The sequence below is a fragment of the Quercus lobata genome, chromosome 2 (genome assembly GCF_001633185.2).
Source record: "Quercus lobata isolate SW786 chromosome 2, ValleyOak3.0 Primary Assembly, whole genome shotgun sequence".
Lineage (NCBI taxonomy): Eukaryota > Viridiplantae > Streptophyta > Magnoliopsida > Fagales > Fagaceae > Quercus > Quercus lobata.
In genome coordinates this window covers 72,545,490-72,557,700 of record NC_044905.1, presented here as the reverse complement: position 1 = coordinate 72,557,700, position 12,211 = coordinate 72,545,490, and the positions used below count along the sequence as shown (strand labels likewise).

Genomic DNA, 12,211 nt, shown 5'->3' with positions numbered 1-12,211 from the left:
GTGGTTGGAGGTGATTGTAAAAGCTGAAGAGCATAGACCTGTTAGGCGCAGAGTTCTTTATTGCAGTTTTGGCAACTTTTTACTTGGGCTGCTCTTGCACTGTGCTCGCCCTTTCTTTTAGGGGCACTAGGGGATGCCGAGAACAAGATTATCTTCGGCCATATCCTTAGACCGTTTTGGACTTTCATTGTGTGTTCTCGGCAATATTTCTCCTCGGTTTGGGTCTTGAACCTTAATATAAAGTGGACTGGGTTCATAAATTCTCTGACCCCACAATTATAATTATCAAATTAAAAAGAAAAAAAGAAAAAAAAGTCGCGTTACACAAATAACAAGAGAGGTGTATTATTTGAAAAAAAAAAAGAAAAAAAAGAAATGCGGGCCAAGCATCTATACCTCTAACAAATACATAGGCGGGCCCTACACACTGTGGGACCCGTCAGTGTGTGAGTGACCCGGCACATATGCTGGGTACACCATATACGAGCTCCTGTTTGCCTCTCAAATGGACGACATAGGTGACATTAATCATCATCAATCACATTCTCTACATTATCTAAAAAAAAAAAAAAAACATTATCCTTCTCTCCTTTTCCATATTTTCATTACAAGACTGAGATCAATACCCACACACAAGAACTCCTAGATCTTTCACATGGACCAAGCAGCGAAGCCTCATCATCTCATCGATTCAAAGAGCGGTTTCAACAGAGAAACAAAGACTTTCCACAGCCTCAGACCCTCAATTCATCTTCCTCCACAACACATTCCTATGTCAGCAGCTGAATACGCTTTCTCACTTCGACTACTCAACTCGCCACGGCAGCACCTTGACTCACTCGCTTTCATCAACTCCTCCACGGGTCAACGCGTCTCCTTCTCCGAGTTCATTAGCAAAACCCAAAGCCTAGCCTCTTATCTCCGATCAGTTATCGGACTCTCCAAAGGCGACACCGCCTTCGTTCTCTCTCAAAATCTCGTTCAGGTTCCGATCCTCTGCTTCTCGCTGCTCTCTCTTGGTGTAGTAATCTCTCCGGCTAATCCACTCAACACCGACTCAGAGATTTCCCGCTTAATCCAACTATGCAACCCAGTGATCGCGTTTTCCACTTCATCCTCTGCTCACAAGCTTTCAAATATTACCACTCTCCGTTTCAAAACCATTCTTCTCGACTCGCCCGAGTTCGACTCAATGACCACGAGTAGTCCTCCGATACAAAAGCTGGACCACGTCGAAGTGAGGCAGTCCGATTTGGCGGCGATATTTTACTCGTCGGGGACCACCGGAACAGTCAAAGGAGTGATGGTGAGTCACCGGAACCTAATGGCGAATGTGGCCGGAGCTTACGCGAACCGGACGACGGAGAGAAAATCGCCTGCGGTGCTCCTCTGTACGGTGCCATACTTTCACATGTACGGGTATTCGTTTTTTTTGAAGTCGGTGGCTATGAGCGAGTGCGCGGTGGTGATGGAGAGGTTTGATTTGAGGAAGATGGTGAGAGCGATGGAGGAATTTAGGGTGACCCACTTGGCGCTGGCTCCACCGTTACTGGTTGCTATGGCTAAGAATGATGATGTAACGGGCGGTTGTGATCTGAGCTCGTTGGAAGAGGTTGTGTGCGGCGGCGCTCCGCTTGGGAAGGACGTTATCTCCGCTTTCTTGGCAAGGTTTCCGAGAGTTGCCCTTCTGCAGGTATGTATATTGTACTGGATTCCATGAACGTCAAAACTCAATTTCAGCACATGTACACATCATCAATATTATCTAAATCTCATAATTTTCTTAAAGAAAACTGAGTCCCACCAAATTTTACACAATACTCATGTTCTATAGGTTAGAATTGTGGCAAAAAAAATTATGAAATAAACTGTGTTTCTAGAGCAGTTTGCTACATCTCAAATTATTAAAAAATAATAAAAAACTAAACAATTGTGTGATTTATTTTTTTTTTAAATTTTTTTAATATGAGAAGAAAAATTAGTGAATTCATGTTGCAGGGTTATGGCCTTACTGAATCAACAGGAGGAGTGTTCAGAACATGGGGTGCCGAGGAGAGTGTTCATTGGGGAGCAGCAGGGAAGCTTTCGGCAGGTTTTGAAGCTAAGATTGTGAACCCAGACACAAGTGATGCTTTGCCTCCGGGCAAGCAAGGAGAGCTTTGGATTAAAGGAGCTGCGATTATGAAAGGTGAAAGCTAAATAAAATAAATTAATTGAATAAAAAGGGAATCCTCGGGTTGTTATCCTGTCTTTATAGAAATGAAGTTGATGATTTTTGAAAAGGACTAATTTATATTAACTATTTTAAATACATATTCACATTAGAAATTGCGAGAATGTCCGCAATGTGAGAGAATTAAAGTATTTTTGAGTTTATTGCAGGATATCTATATTATTAAGGACTTCTTCTGTTTGAGATCCTCTTTTTTTGGGTTCAAAAATATTTCTACATTCTTATGTTTAAGTAAAAACAAAATTAAATGATAATTTGGTAAAAATATAAGTCTAACTCCTATTATAATATTGCCTAAAAAATAGAGTTACTCTCCTGTTAATTTTCAATTTGTTTTATTCACTTATAAATTAGATTCTCAAAATAAAAATTATATATAAAAAATAATGTGGGGCCCAATAGTTTATGGACCAGGCCCGTTTACTCGTAGGGAGTCCAGAGGTCCAAGCCGAAGAGGGCTGTGGCCCAAGCCCAATAATGTAAAGCATAAGATAGCCTTGAGGTACTGCCGAAGACCGCTCAGTCCTCGGCAAACCCAAAGTCCCACCGAAGAGAGGGGCAAAAACGGTATAGGACTAAGTTTGAAAGAAAATCTAGAATATCCGGGGAAAGCTGCCCTTACTGCCATTCAATACTCTGCACCTGACAGAGCCGCATTCTTTGACTTTTACAATCATCCCCAACGACTTTGAGTATGGGTTGATGGGACAAGTATCAGTCTTGGAAAGTTTGACCCTACACGTGGACGAAGGACAGCGAACACAGGCCAGTATAAAAGGAAAAATGAGTGACCTAGGGATGGGGCTGGGAAAAATGGCCAAAAACTAGAGCCTCCCAGCCCACCTCCAGGAGAAAGGTTCCAGGGGTGAAGAAAACTTAACCACGCATGACCACCACGAAAAACCCACCACCAGGTGACTAAGGCGTAGCCTTTCAAACCCACGCTCTACAAATGATATTGTTTGGGCCTTTTTACGTGTGAACCCAACACCGCTACGGTTCGTTACAAATCGTGTCCTTACAATTGACGCCGTCTGTGGGAAAGGCTTGTGTGTTGGCATAGGCGGTGGGTCGAGAGAGTTCCCTTATCATTTCTGACAACTGGTTATAGAGTTTTAGAGTAAAGTTCTGCTAGGGGCTATGCTTCTTGACTAGGGGCTACGCTTAGTAGCGTTAATCGCGCGGATAATTCTAGGGGCTTGGCCGAGGAGCTAACTCCCCTAAAGCCAAGGTCCAGCGCCAAAGGAAAACTAGGTTTTGGACAGAACTAAGACATTGCATGGTCCTCGGACTCAAGCCTATGGGAAAACCAACTACCTGGATGAGGAAAACTAGGTTTTGGACAGAATCAAGGCATTGCATGGTCCTCGGACTCAAGCCTATGGGAAAACCAACTACCTGGATGAGGAAAACTAGGTTTTGGACAGAACCAAGGCATTGCATAGTCCTCGGACTCAAGCCTATGGGGAAACCAACTACCTGGATGAGGAAAACTAGGTTTTGGACAGAACCAAGGCATTGCATGGTCCTCGGACTCAAGCCTATGGGGAAACCAACTACCTGGATGAGGAAAACTAGGTTTTGGACAGAACCAAGGCATTGCATGGTCCTCGGACTCAAGCCTATGGGGAAACCAACTACCTGGATGAGGAAAACTAGGTTTTGGACAGAACCAAGGCATTGCATGGTCCTCGGACTCAAGCCTATGGGGAAACCAACTACCTCAGAACCAAGAAAATATGGGGACCAACTACTCAAGCCTATGGGAAAACCAACTACCTGGATGAGGAAAACTAGGTTTTTGGACAGAACCAAGGCATTGGATGGTCCTCGGACTCAAGCCTATGGGGAAACCAACTACCTGGATGAGGAAATCTAGGTTTTGGACAGAACCAAGGCATTGCATGGTCCTCGGACTCAAGCCTATGGGGAAACCAACTACCTGGATAAGGAAAACTGGGTTTTGGACAGAGCCAAGGCATTGTATAGTCCTCGGACTCAAGCTTAAGGGGAAACCAACTACCTGGATGAGGAAAACTAGGTTTTGGACAAAACCAAGGCATTGCATAGTCCTCGGACTCAAGCCTTTGGGGAAACCAACTACCTGGATGAGGAAAACTAGGTTTTGGATAGAACCAAGGCATTGCATAGTCCTCGGACTCAAGCCTATGGGGAAACCAACTACCTGGGCAGCCAACTTCTTGGATGAGAAGAAGATTGAGTTTTTGTAAGGTTGGCTACTTGATAACAATTCTAAGTTGCTTAGTTTTCGGCTCAAAAACTGTAAAGGGTTAATGCCAATAGGAGTGTTAAGAAATGTTGAAACGCGTCACTATTAAGTAGCCTAAGGGGCTGTTCATTTTGTGGGTGATATGTCCTCGGATGGTTACTTCCTACACTGCATCGTGCATTGAGCTATCATCTCGGCCAATTTTGGGGTAAGTATCGTTTTTTACAGGTCGGCATTGTTGTGCCAAACAACTCTATTAAGGTTATGGTGATATCTTTTTCTTAGCAAGCATTTCTGGCCCTAAGTGTCATTGATTCAAATGCTATATTACTATGCTAAACAACACTTATCAATACATAATAGCCCCAAGTATGGTACTCTAAGTTCGGTGGTATGGTGCCAGACCGATTCAGCAGACCCATCATAATGTCCTTTCTTTTCCTGCCTGATGGGAGTTTCAGCCCTAAGTATCTTTTGTTTGATTCAATATTATTAAGCCGGATTGTTTTTATAAGCGCATAGCAAGATCTTTCTATTAACTGGGACTTTGTTCCTAGGTGTCGGCCACAGTTTTAAAAAAAAAAAAAATCTTTTCATTCACAAGATTGTAGGACTATTCATTGCTTTATCATTCCGGAAATATAGAGATAGAGTATGTGAAATAAAGTGATAACAATTTTCATTAATACAAAGATGTATTACAACGTACAAAGAGGGGCTTAAACAAGCCTATACAAAATATAGATTGCTAAAATCATAAAAAAAGCAATACATTGGGTAAACAGTCAGATCTCTTTTTAAACTCGTTTCCGAAGTCTTTCCAAACTCTGCCTCAGTAGCGTCCATATCAAGAGAAGGACCTTCCTCAGAAGAAGATGGAGGAGATGAACGAAGAAGATGGAGGAGATGAATGAAAAGAAGGAGGAGAGGAAGAGATGGAAAGAAAGAAAAAGGAGCAAAAGAGGGAGAAGGAAAAGCGCCAGGATGGATCTGGTGCTAGGAAGACTAAGAAAGAGAGGCGAAAGGAGGCGCCAGTGAACGAAGAAAGGAAGAAGCAGGGGCATTTAGTCCCTGCCTCGGTCCTGACTCCTAACACGCTGGGGCCATATTAGGTATGCTCGTAAGAGAGCGGTTGGTACTGATAATGGGTGTTCTCGACTCAGTCACGCCGAAAGTTTGACGTGATGAGTCCCTGCTTCGGATTTTGGCTGAAAGGAAGGTGAGACAAATCTTAAGTCTCAGCCATCCTTGTCCTGACCGAGCCATTTCGAGCTTTATTGGAACATGATGCTTTGAGGAGGGGTATGGTTCCTTCATCACTCGTTATGGTGAACGTGTTATGATTTGGTGTATAACTATGGGGTTAAGTAAACGCTAAGGGAGGCCAAGGGTTTCAGATCTCAGAAAGATAAAAGGGTCTCTGTACGAAAGCGATAGCCACCTGCTTGTCTTCTTATAGGAAGGGCCAAACGGAAGGCATTAAATTCGTTCAGGTTTCCGAAGGAATCTGAAAACAAAGATGTGTCCGTTCCACTTCCCCACCTCATCAGACGAACCGTCGAATGTAAATGAATCTCGTAAAGGGAAGTCATTAAAAGCGCGTCTTGGACAACCAAACGGCAGGAGCGTGCCATGAGTAAATTAAGGGGAACACCTTGTAAACCGATATATTTTCTAGGCAGGTGGAGAACCGCCAGCATCAATGAAGGGCTAAATTAAATGAGCCATAATAACGGTTCGGTATTACCAAAACCCACCTTTCCAACTCAAAGGTCGGACAGCAGGGTTTTGAGGGGCTATTGTGGGGCCCAATAGTTTATGGACCAGGCCCGTTTACTCGTAGGTTGTCCAGAGGTCCAAGCCGAAGAGGGCTGTGGCCCAAACCCAATAATGTAAAGCATAGGATAGCCTTGAGGTACTGCCGAAGACCGCTCAGTCATCGGTAAACCCAAAGTCTCACCGAAGAGAGGGGCAAAAACGGTATAGGACTAAGTTTGAAAGAAAATCTAGAATATCCGGGGAAAGCTGCCCTTACTGCCATTCAATACTCTGCACCTGACAGAGCCGCATTCTTTGGCTTTTACAATCACCCCCAACGACTTTGAGTATGGGTTGATGGGACAAGTATCAGTCTTGGAAAGTTTGACCCTACACGTGGACGAAGGACAGCGAACACAGGCCAGTATAAAAGGAAAAATGAGTGACCTAGGGATGGGGCTGGGAAAAATGGCCAAAAACTAGAGCCTCCCAGCCCACCTCCAGGAGAAAGGTTCTAGGGGTGAAGAAAACTTAACCACGCATGACCACCACGAAAAACCCATCACCAGGTGACTAAGGCCTAGCCTTTCAAACCCACGCTCTACAAATGATATTGTTTGGACCTTTTTACGTGCGAACCCAACACCGCTACGGTTCGTTACGAATCGTGTCCTTACAAATAAAGACACATGTTTTTTTTTTTTTTGCTATAAAATAGGACCACTAAGCCCAATGTTTTCATTTTTTTTTTCTTCTCTCTTTTCCTCTTTATCAAGACTTAAATGTTTCTCTCTCTCTCTCTCTCTCTCTTCCGGTTTCCTTTCTTCTAAATACTAATCCCACTTTTTTTTTTAATTTTTTAATTTTTTCAAATCTCTTCTTCTTCTTTTTGAATTATTAAAAAAAAGGTGATTTTCTCCCTCCTTTTTTTTATTTGTTTTTTTAATGATTTATTTATGTTGGTGTTTGAATTGTTTTCTCTTCACATTTGTTTGTACTGCTATTTTTTTTTTTTTTTCATTTTAATGAATGTCTTTTCTATGTTCAAAATAAAAATCACTATGCGTGTAGTTTAATTGGATGGCTGAGAGAAACGTCTCAAGTTTTATTTTTGAATTATTAAAAAAAAAGGTGATTTTTAATGTACTTCCATTTTTTTCTTTTTAATGATTTATTTATTTAAGTTGGCGTTTGAATTGTTTTCTATTCACATTTGTTTGTACTGCCTTCTTTTTTTTTTTTTTTTTTTTAATGAATGTCTTTTCTATGTTCAAAATAAAAATTACTATGCATGTGGTTTAATTGGATAGTGTGGGGGCCGGTTAATCAATAAATTATTAAAGTCAAGTTAATTGGGCTTGTGGCCCATCCAGGGACGTAAAACTGTTTGAGGAGGCCCATATCAGGTTGTAAGGGTAACCAAACGAAAGGAAGAGTAGATATCACGTAAGGTGAGTTCAGTATTCGTCCGAGGACGAAATCCTTCTTGGCAATATGAGTCCGAGGACGACCAGAACGTCACCTTGTTACAAACGTACTTCGGAGCTACGTTAGCACTAAAAGTGGGATATGAGACCAAGGGTAAGAAAGAAAAAGCAAACAAATATCTATAACAATAGCTGCCTCCGCATTAATTGCCTCTCAACCAACTCTCTGGCCGCATTAATGTAGAGGTGATGCCTGAACAGTGATGAAGCAGCCTTACAACTGCTAGTTGGAGGTTCCAGAAGGTGTTAGATGGGACAGAAAGAAATCTCCCGAACCCAACTTACACGTGTGTGGTGAAGATGATATCAAGATGGCAGTATATAACATGAAAGAAAGCATTGAGGGAGGGGGATCAGAACATCAGAAAAACAAAGAGTACTCAGAAGAAAACCTTATGAACCAAAGAACTGAACTTATTTCAAAGAAAAATTGATCGTTATATCAGTGCTAATCTATCTATAAACGTGAGGTTTAATCGTTTTTCTTTTAGAGTTAACCTAGTTCTTGGACACCTACGCTCTACAAATTTTATTGTTTGGACTTTTAACGTTCGAACCCAATACCAGTTTGGGATCGTTACAAATTGAGTCCTTACAGATAGAAAAGAAAAATGTCTCAAATTTTATTTTTTGAATTATTAAAAAAGTGATTTTTAATGTACTCCATTTTTTCTTTTTAATGATTTATTTATGTTGGTGTTTGAAATGTTTTCTCTTTACATCTGTTCGCACTGCCTTCTTCTTCTTCTTCTTCTTCTTTGGTTTTTTTTTTTTTTTTTTTTTTTTTTTTTTTTTTTAATGAATGTCTTTTCTATGTTCAAAATAAAAATCACTATGCGTGTGGTTTAATTGGATAGAAGAGAGATATGTTTTAAATTGAGATGGATGAAAAATTATGACACTAAATAAAAAAAAAAAGCCTCATTGCACACGTAAAGCGCGTGTGATGAGGCTAGTATATATATGTAATATTACTTAATGCACAACCTCTTGTTTAATAATTTATAAATATTTATAATAGTTTGCCTCTTGTGGGGAGTGGAAAGATCCCTGTCTAGATTAAAGCCCACAAATGAAATGGGCCACGGGAATGAGATTGGGCCAGGTTTGGCTACAAGGGGGAAGTCAAAGAAGGGAATAGGTTGTAAGAAAAAGGAAGTTAAACCTCACACTTGAGAAGGGGAATGCCGCGGTATAGTGACTCCCATGAAGAGAATAGAAGGATAACCGTGTGCTTAGTTAGTTGCACGGATGATCTGCATGTTGCCACCAAATGGTGCTAGGAACCACAGGAAACTTCTAGAACACGCAAGAAGATTGAAGATTTTAATCTCTACCTCAATTTGGGAGCCCTCACCTAACCTCTGCCGTATTAAATGCATGTAAGCCAACCTGAACAGTAAAAATATCTCACTGAAGGTAGAGTTCAAGGATAAGGAAGGGTAAGATAGCAAAAAAGTAAGAAAAATATCTCTGAAGACTGGCCATTAGTGTAACAGCTGTAAAAGTAGGAGCAGGAGTGAGGTTTATAAAGAAGAGGAAAGTTTAGTGGAGTGGGGGGATGGGCTTTAGCGGAGAAGAAGAAAAATCTATCCAGGGAGAGTAATAGAAGTAGAATGAGAGAGAAACACCAAGGGCGTCACCATGGGAACAAGAAAGTTTCTTATAGTAGCGTCTGTAACTGTAATTATAATACGAATTGTCAAAGAAATCCATTGCTTGTGTTTCTTATTATGGAGTTTATTCCTTGTTGTTTATTTGTATTTAAGTTGTGTGAACTGTTATAGGAGAATTCCGAGGTGAGTACCTCGGGGGACAAATTCTGTGTCCCTGCACCTCCCATAGCTGATAGCTCAATGTCGCAATGGTTGGAGAATACCAAAACCTAAAATGAGAGTTGATTGCTGTTCTGATCAACCGTAGCCTATATCCTTTCTAAAATGACTGTAAATGCGTCATGAGCAATTATTGCAGGTTATGTTGGTGATCCCGAAGCAACTTCTGCCACCTTAGTAGCTGATGGGTGGTTGAGAACAGGTGATCTTTGCTATATTGATGAGGAAGGTTTCCTTTATGTTGTAGATAGGCTTAAAGAATTGATTAAATGTAAGGGATACCAGGTATTTCTCTTTTCATTTCTTCATACTATATATTATGTCTTTAAAGAACCTCACCAGGGCTCATGAATTGCTTTGTATATATACATTATGCAGGTAGCTCCTGCAGAGCTGGAACATGTGCTTCAATCTCATCCGGAGATAGTTGATGCTGCTGTTATACCGTAAGTTTTTTAACTTCCGAGGATTTTGAAAAACCACAAACAAACAAAGAAGACAAAGTTTCTGACATGGTTAAGCCCTCATAACCTACATCTATAGATTGTGTTTTTTTTTTTGGGAGGGGGGGCGGTATCAATCCCAATCTAGAGTTAAACCTTAAACTCTCTGGCAGTCTTTGTTAATAACATTTTTCTCATTAGCAAACTTAAAGATAGCGATAGTGACTATAGGAGGAATATTCTTTAAACTTTCTTGGGTCTACAAGAGCCCAAATATTTGTTAAGACTGAATTTTATAATACACTAAATTCATTTTTTAAAGAGACTTCAGTCACTTCTTTATTGATTATTTATCTATTAAAAATTGTTTGTTTACCTGATTTCATCGTTAGCAACAATTGCAAGGACGTCATTAGAGGTAAGTGAAACAAAATCCTCCGAAAACTCATCCCAAAGTTTTCAAATGGATTCAATCTTTTTGCTTTGTTTTAAGAAAAGCTTTTGGATGGCGAAGAGGTTAACATTAATTGATATTGCTATGATACTGTATGAAGTATTAATACAAATTATTTGTCCAACCTTTTGTATTCTACTTTCTAATCCATCAATTATGGTACACCATGTTAAATTTTTTTTTTTTCCAATTTTCAACTTTGTGTATTTGTATAAAGTTAAAAAATTTATGTAACAAAATGTGATTAATGGAGTATAAAATGAAACACAACGTAAAGGGGATTTGAATTCATGAAATGCTAGAAACAAAGAAAATAATACAAGGGGTTCAATTTTTTGTTTTTTTTGTTGTTGCATTTTTTGGGGGATAGATACGATAAAGTTTTAACAAGTTGGTTTTTGGTAATTATTCTTTATTATCAAATCAAGACACCGATTTGTTTTTGGTATATATGTGATTTGAACCCTAAATCTCTTGTTCAGCGACAAGAGATTTTATAATTTAAAACAATGTTGAGTTTTTATTTTAGTAGATATTGAGTTTAAGGACATTAAGAAACAATTATTTTGTATCTATTTCTTATGTATATATTATAATAAGTTTTTTTTTTGAGTAAATATATATTATAATAAGTTAATAACACTAAATATATGCTAGTTTGAATTTTCATATATTACTTAATTTAGTTTTGAATTATTATTATTTCTTATCTTCGAAATGGGTGGAAATTTCAAATTTGATTCATACTTTGGTCTCCCCAAAGTTGAAATTTTGGTTCCATCCCTGACATCATTATAAAATTTTTTATTGTTAATCTTGTGTATCATATTCGATTATTAAAATTTCATATAAATTGGTAGATACCCAGATGAAGAAGTTGGTCAGGTGCCAATCGCTTTTGTGGTGAGACAACCTCAAAGCAACCTTGATGAAGCAGAAATAATGGATTTTGTTGCAAAACAGGTGTCTTCATGATCACTAAAACAAAACTCCAATTGATAAAATAATCAATTTTTGGTTTGTTAATTAGGACTTTTCTCTTGATTGCAGGTTGCACCATACAAGAAAATAAGGCGTGTAACATTTGTCAACTCCTTACCAAAGAGTGCGGCTGGAAAATTATTGAGAAAGGATTTGAGGAAGATTGTTACTTTGAGCTCTTCTTCTAGGTTGTGATTTTTTGTTGTGCAATGTATAGTAAACATATGAAACTCGCCAATCATGTCTGATGGTGATGATGATAAATATGTACTTACTAGTTTGTTGGAATTAATTAAAGTTTCAAAGTAAAGTCTACCATTGCGATGAGATATTGCTAGGTTTGAGCAAAAACCTTTGTGAAGATAGAATTCTTTTCCCTCACCCATTAGAGCAGTTTGTGAGGTCTATTCCCACTCCCACCGCTAATTTGCAATGCATAAAATGTCCAAAACTCTAGGATGTAGAGTTTGGAGGTTATTTTGTATTTTCCTCTATTAGTTTTTGGTTAATTACATTTTATAGACTTATGTTTTTGGTCAAATTCATTTATTAATTTGTTATTTTGTAATGAGCCCAAACCGTCAGCAACAAGTCCAGCTCAACCCAATTAAGATGGACATGAGTGAAGATCCAAAGCATGTGAATTTATAAATAAATCAAGAACAAAGAGCAAGACAAATTGACAAACCCAAGAATGCTGTGTTAATTATGTTAGGTTTTAAAAGTTTAGAACAATTGGCAAATTGTGAACACAAACTTGTCTAGATATAGATCTTAGAGTCTATAGGTA

At 39.2% G+C, this 12,211-nt stretch overlaps 1 protein-coding gene across 4 annotated transcripts; it reads left to right on the top strand.

The window, feature by feature from the left end:
* The first annotated feature begins 557 nt into the window (after positions 1 to 557).
* Positions 558 to 11,752, top strand: LOC115976492 (4-coumarate--CoA ligase-like 9). Of its 4 annotated transcripts, XM_031097793.1 has the most exons (6): positions 558 to 1,693; positions 1,999 to 2,188; positions 9,683 to 9,828; positions 9,922 to 9,989; positions 11,301 to 11,403; positions 11,491 to 11,752. In XM_031097793.1, the coding sequence occupies exons 1-6, from the start codon at positions 656 to 658 to the stop codon at positions 11,614 to 11,616; spliced, it is 1,671 nt and encodes a 556-aa protein (XP_030953653.1). In that variant the 5' UTR covers positions 558 to 655; the 3' UTR covers positions 11,617 to 11,752. The 4 variants fall into 4 exon arrangements, with proteins under 4 accessions (XP_030953653.1, XP_030953656.1, XP_030953654.1 ...); XM_031097796.1 differs by lacking the exon at positions 11,491 to 11,752 and having other exon boundaries at positions 9,683 to 9,814; positions 11,309 to 11,390; XM_031097794.1 differs by lacking the exon at positions 11,491 to 11,752 and having other exon boundaries at positions 11,309 to 11,390.
* Positions 11,753 to 12,211: the final 459 nt, after the last annotated feature.

Bases quoted from the DNA above. Each gene is read 5' to 3' on its own strand.
- LOC115976492 (XM_031097793.1), top strand. From the start codon at position 656: ATGGACCAAGCAGCGAAGCCTCATCATCTCATCGATTCAAAGAGCGGT. The intron at 9,829-9,921 runs GTATTTCTCTTT...TACATTATGCAG, and splicing joins TTAAATGTAAGGGATACCAG to GTAGCTCCTGCAGAGCTGGA. The intron at 9,990-11,300 runs GTAAGTTTTTTA...ATAAATTGGTAG, and splicing joins GTTGATGCTGCTGTTATACC to ATACCCAGATGAAGAAGTTG.